Genomic DNA, 5,989 nt, shown 5'->3' with positions numbered 1-5,989 from the left:
CTGCTCACACACACATGCGTGCACACACACAACGCAGCACAGACTGAAGTTTAGTTACTCAAATCGATGAGTAAGAACACACAAAATCCCTCCATCTGCTTTGTCATCTGAATCACTAATTTGACAACTGTATAATCACATTACAACTTACAAAAAAATAAACTCACAAAAAATATCTGACAACTTAATTTAGTCTGATAAAATAAACAAACTTCAATTGAATTTCACTCTAATCTAACATCCCTCTCTTCAAACGCTTCATTGTTTAAGTGTTGAATAATTTTTCAATCCAAATAAGATCTCAGTTCAGCGACAGGGGAACTGCATGGCAGCGCACCATGCTGTGTTTGGGAGACATTGCCAACATGGTTTGAAGCAATGTTGGGACAATGTTTAACATTGTGATCTACATGCTGACTGAGACTAGGTGGATAAGCACAACTACATAGACAGTCACAAAACAGTTTTCAAGGCAAACATACAATCCTGCACCAAACATATACATATGTGAGCTTGCATTCCTTTGCAAAAGGATGTTAGGATAAAAGACAAAAGGCATGCTGCAAGTGTCAGCTAGATTTTCAGATATTATTATTTTTAAAAAGGACTTTTTGAAGGTTTGTGTCCTGTTGAAAAATGCAAAGCATGCCGAGGCGAGAAGAGCGTAGCAATTAGAAACAGCTTCTTTGACGAGGTAGTTCAGCTAAGCTTGCTTTTTTTTAAAGGAACAGTTTGACATTTTGGGAAATACAAGTTAGATGACAAGATTGATACCACTCACATGTCTGTACACTAAATATGAAGGTGGTTAGCCTAGCTTAGCATAAAGACTGAAAATGGGAGAAACTGCCTCCAGTTCTCAGCAAGAAAACAAAATGTCAAACTGAATTTAATTGCATCATTTATAGTCACCATCACCCTCAGTAAAAACTGTCTTCTTACCTCAAAACTTAGAATCCATGATCAGTTAAAAGGGAATTACTATAAAGATGATCACTTCACCTACTTACAATGAAAAGATAATTAATTTACTTCTTTGAATCAAGAGAAAACTGACCTACAGTGCTTTCTAAACATACTTCATTAAAATGATCCTTGACTCCAGGAATGCATGGACAATAGTGATGTATGTTTTAAACTCTGCTCCTATGCTGTTACCTAAAGTGCCCCCTTACCACTTCACGAATGGAGACCTGAGAGGCAAGACTCACAGATGACAGACTGAGGGGTGGGAGATGGTGGATAGTCAGTGAGATAGCAGAAAAAGAAGAAGAGGAAGAAATGTCACACATAATAGAGATAGAGAGAGAGAGAGAGAGAGTGAGAGACAAAGAGAGCGAGAGAGAGAGAAACTGCAGCCTTTGCATTGTTCATTGCAGACATTTACTGGCTCGGCAATCGGAGAGAAAAGGGTGTGCGTGCGTGTGTGTGTGTGTGTGTTCAGTAATAGCGAGGGAGTGTTAGCTATAGAGAAATATTTGTGTTACACGTAAGAAATGCCCTCTGGTTAGCGACATTAAGCAGCCAAGGACATTGGCGGAGAAGAGGCCTTGCACCATTCCTTGTGAAACTCTTTTATCAAGGATGTGTGGGCTGCCACTCACCTCATCACCTAGCCTAAACAAGAGCGTCTAGACTGACAGAAGATGATGGAATTCACTGTCATGAGCTGCTAATCTGATACAAGCGTTAAAAAACTGAAATTGGGACTTTTTTTTCTTATTCTTTAAAACACAGCTTAAAACTCGGAGTCTTCAGAGGGGTTAGTAAACATGAATCGGCCTCCGTGTGCATCATGGGCTGATGAGTTCCATTATCTTCTGGGTGTGCTAGAAACCAACAGAAAGGTACCTGTGGTGTGGACTGCTCACAGAGGGTCCAGGCTGTGACAGACTACATTTGCCCCGTTGCTGTTTGCAATGAACAGGGGGGAGGGGGGTAAAAGAAAGAAAGTATGTTTCAGTCCAGGCAAATCAAGACAAAGCTACCGATGAAAAGAAATCCCAAAATGAAAGAAGAGCAGCAACAAAATCATATGTGAAGGTGATAAGATTCGTTACCCGTGATAATAAGGAATCTGGCTTTTCAAAGTGCTCGACTACTTTGAAGTGCTCTTTGGCTTGTGATTGCAAATAGGAAGCTACAAATTATGCAATGTGATGCATGAATTTCTTTGCTAACAGTGACATTTAGTAACATACACATACTATAAGCAGCGACAAGCTTATTTGGACTGATCTTTGGATAAATAATGACTCAATACTTGTGCAAAAACAATTACTTTCTCATTTTTGTAGCGTACAATACAAAACAAATATAATGTCATGCTTGCTACATCATAAAACAACATGTTCTATGCTTCTTTTGCAATTTTAGCAGTTTCATGACAGCCAGTATTCCTGAGAATAACACTACAGGGATAAAAAACAAAACTAGTGTGAGAAGAAATTAGAGGAAAGTCTACTGGGAGGAGAGATTTGCAGGACAGAAGTTTTCAGTCTGGAAGAGAGAACAAGAAAAAGTTGTCCAAGAAAAGGAAGGAAGAGATAAAAAAAAGTTAGAAAGAAAGGATTCCCCCATTCTCTGGCAAGGATTGCTCTGGGAACAGATGACATGCATGAAGAGTAAAAGGCTGGGAAAGAGTTCAGAATTCAGAGGTAGGGAGTGTAAAGCAGGTTGTGGAGGTTTAGAAAGGCGTGAGGAGAGATCTTGGGATGAGAGGGGTGAATCTGGCCTTTGAAGGGGCATTCGGGGCACAAGTTACTGTATGCACTGTCTTAGAGGGGTTACCAAGCACCTGGCTTCTCACAGAGCAGCGTGTACGAGTAGGTGTATACGTTACCGATCGTCGCCGACTTGGAGTGCTCCTTCCTGATACAGGACTGAGGGACCCGGACGTGTCCAGCTCATCAGCAGACGACCAAGATGACAGATCCTGTCAAAGGAAACATTGACACAAAGAGAGAGACACATGAGATATCAGGCAGTGGCAGGCAAACTGTCCCTTCAAAAAAGGTTATCTGGCCCTTTACACAGTACTATATTGCTAAATCAAGTCTCAGAGTTGTTCGCGTAACACTGGACAGGTGTACCTAAAGACGTACCTGCTGACTGCTGGTGATGTCCAGAATCTTTGCCAGCTCTCGGAGGTCTCGGGTTACTTCTTTCAGCAGTAGTTTCAGACGGTTCCCAATGACATGAACCTTCTCCTTGGCCTCTAGGCAGTCGCTGCCCTGAGAGTTGACCAGCAACTGGAGGGACATGTCTTGCAGCGAGGCGACTTTCAGCTGGGAATCCAGCAGCTCCTGGCGGATTTGCTGTGAAGATTGTAAATTAGAGTAGAAGAACTAGAATTATTCACACAATCCACTTGTTTTTAAAAGGGATAGTTAGTTAGTTTGACCCATAATTTTAATCAGGATGTATATTTTTTATTGGGCTCATGTTGTTAATGACCAAAAATACAACCTTCAGGCCTTTTAACTTTAAAGGAGAATTGGTAACTGTTCCAAATTTTTACCAAAAAAGACAGTTTTCAATTAAATGTTGTTCCACTCTAAACCCCTGAATCAATCATACTACTCACACATTGTAATCAATATATGTTCTGTACCGTAAGTGTTTTATGGTGCTCTTGGAGAGTATCACTGTCCTGGATGGGGTCAATGGGAACCACCTCATTCCTCCTGCGGTCGATGTTTTCCAACCAGAGCAGCAAACCGTGGCTCATCTCATGGAAGTCCTATTGATAAGATGTGGATCAGGAATGTAGAGATTCAACTGTATGCATAATTACAGCTCTATAAAACAATATTGCATCACATTTCAGATCAATTTGTCCAACTCAACTTGCTCATCAAAGCTCACTGGCACCTACTTGGCATTGCATGAGGGCTTCCTGTAACGACGACCTCCACTCCTCCAACGAGCTGCCCAGTTTGTCCCAGTGGTTGTTCATGTCTTTCAGTTTGGCCTGTAGCTCTCTGGACTCCTCTGTGTCTGACTGCACAAACTCAGCACTGCACAGGTTGATGGACAACACGATGGCCTTTCGCTTGTCGAAAGCCTTCTGCAGCTCCTGTAGACAAACATTTACATTTTACAGTTTAATGAATGCAGAGCAACTTACAAAGGACGTAACTAAGATAAGAGAAAATCATCAGCAAGCATCAAATTCAATTTCTCTCCAGTGTGAAAGCCAATAAAACTGACAGAAGGGATCAAGTTGCTATGCTGTAGCTTTTACCATAGAATAAGTAGATGGTAAATGATAAATTATATAAATCCAGCAAAACACACCATGTTGGAAACAATGAATGCTGAAGCTATGAGATTAGTTACGTCAATCAATTTCTGAGTGCTACATCAATGTCACCTTGAGTTTTTTGATGCGTAGCTCAATTGTCTGGATGTCTGTGCTGAGGTCCAGCCTCCGCTGCTGCTCCAGCTCTTCCTCTGTCTCTCCTAGCCATGTCCAAATATTGTTCAGGTCAGAGTTCAGCTGCTGCCACTGCTGCTGGTTCTGCTTTGTACGCATCTCTTTGCTGAGGTCCTGAGCCTGCAGGAGCTCCCAGCGCTCAATCACTCCTAAGGTGCAGAGTGAATGAGTGTAGAAGACAGTCAAAGACACCCAAAATTAATTTTATCCCACTGAATTAGAGCCAGGCAACATTTGAACATTTCAGTCTTTCCCTTTATATAGGATAACATCTTATAAGTTATTTAATATTAATTCAAATACATAGTAATGTAGAGCTTATTGTGTAGCCATACATGTGTTCAGCATATGTAGTGGATCAGAATTACCTGATGTTTGGGACTCTGAGCTACTGGGATCTGCCAGTCCAGACACCATGTCCTCCTCTTCCTTCAGCTCAAAGCCCATCCTCTTCACTGTGTCAATGCTGCCACGACACTCCCCCAGCAATCGCATCTACAGTACAGAATGGATATATATTTATGTTACAGATATAATTCAATCGGTATAAGCAAAATATAATATGTATTTCAGGATAGGGCATATATTTAAATCTTTTTGCAAACATTTATAAAACTGGATACTCAAATAAGAACAGACCCTCAGGTTTTTGTCATTGGAGGAAGTAATGTTGGCGGTTGATGGTAATCTAAGAAACTGTTATTAAACTAGATATTATTTACAAACATAAGTAAACACTGCTTTCTTAGGTCTAATAGCAATGTGTTGATTTTTAAATTGCAAGAAAAATGAAAAAATAACAGAATTAATTATCACTTAATGTACAGTTTGGTGAAAAAAAATGGAGTGGTTGTTCTGGCTTGCTGTCGTAATTGTAGGAGAAAACACATACATATCCCATGTATGAGGCATCCAGCTCCGTGCTTGTGGGAGTGCGACTGCGGCTGCTGTCCGTTTGTTGCAGGTGGAAACGGCTGGCGTCCAGAGGGTGAACGTGTGAATCCGTAGAGGCAACCTCCCCTGTTGACACAACATTACATGCTCATCTTTATAGAACTTGATCATATCTTCAATCATATTAGAAATATGCTCAACAATCTAACAAGAGGAGAGGCTCCGCTCAGACAGAGGCACAGAAGGCGTGGAGAGCAAAAAAAATGACTTGAAAAAAGTAGACAGGAATGCAGACTGCCACCTGTCATAGTTTGACAGGTGATCATTGCTGCATTTCCTAAAAACTTCCTACCCTACTCCTACTGAGACAAAAAAAAGCTTCCTGGCAGTAGTATCCAGTCCTGCTTGCGACAGGAGCTGCATCCTTCATTTTAGCAACGTGCCTCTGTGTGACCGAAGCCTATGAAAATTTAATTTTAAACAAATCTGCAATCCCTTCAGAGTTCAGACTTGTTCGCTGTGACAGTATTACAACATGCATTTCTGAAACAAAAAATGCACGTCAAAAAAATCCAAAGAGGTTAGCTACACAGCACACTGCAAGTCAAACAAAAGTAAGAAAGCCAGTTAGAAAGAAGGGTTAGGCTGAATTCCATT

General features: G+C 41.0%; 1 protein-coding gene across 4 annotated transcripts in view; it reads right to left on the bottom strand.

Annotated features, from left to right (window-relative positions):
- The window catches only part of syne1b (spectrin repeat containing, nuclear envelope 1b), an 86,921-nt gene that overhangs the window by 1,154 nt on the left and 79,778 nt on the right, over window positions 1-5,989 (bottom strand). For all 4 annotated transcript variants that reach the window (XM_044374229.1, XM_044374232.1, XM_044374231.1 and 1 more), the window contains 8 exons: window positions 5,331-5,458; window positions 4,807-4,933; window positions 4,376-4,587; window positions 3,878-4,078; window positions 3,614-3,742; window positions 3,105-3,317; window positions 2,843-2,935; window positions 1,852-1,910 (listed from right to left, as the gene is read on the bottom strand). In XM_044374229.1, the coding sequence (XP_044230164.1) occupies window positions 1,852-1,910; window positions 2,843-2,935; window positions 3,105-3,317; window positions 3,614-3,742; window positions 3,878-4,078; window positions 4,376-4,587; window positions 4,807-4,933; window positions 5,331-5,458 (1,162 nt within the window). The remainder of the gene's footprint in view (window positions 1-1,851; window positions 1,911-2,842; window positions 2,936-3,104; window positions 3,318-3,613; window positions 3,743-3,877; window positions 4,079-4,375; window positions 4,588-4,806; window positions 4,934-5,330; window positions 5,459-5,989) is intronic.

The sequence above is a fragment of the Thunnus albacares genome, chromosome 15, assembly GCF_914725855.1.
Source record: "Thunnus albacares chromosome 15, fThuAlb1.1, whole genome shotgun sequence".
Lineage (NCBI taxonomy): Eukaryota > Metazoa > Chordata > Actinopteri > Scombriformes > Scombridae > Thunnus > Thunnus albacares.
The sequence above is the reverse complement of the archived record's forward strand: the minus strand, read 5'-3'. Positions and strand labels throughout refer to the sequence as shown.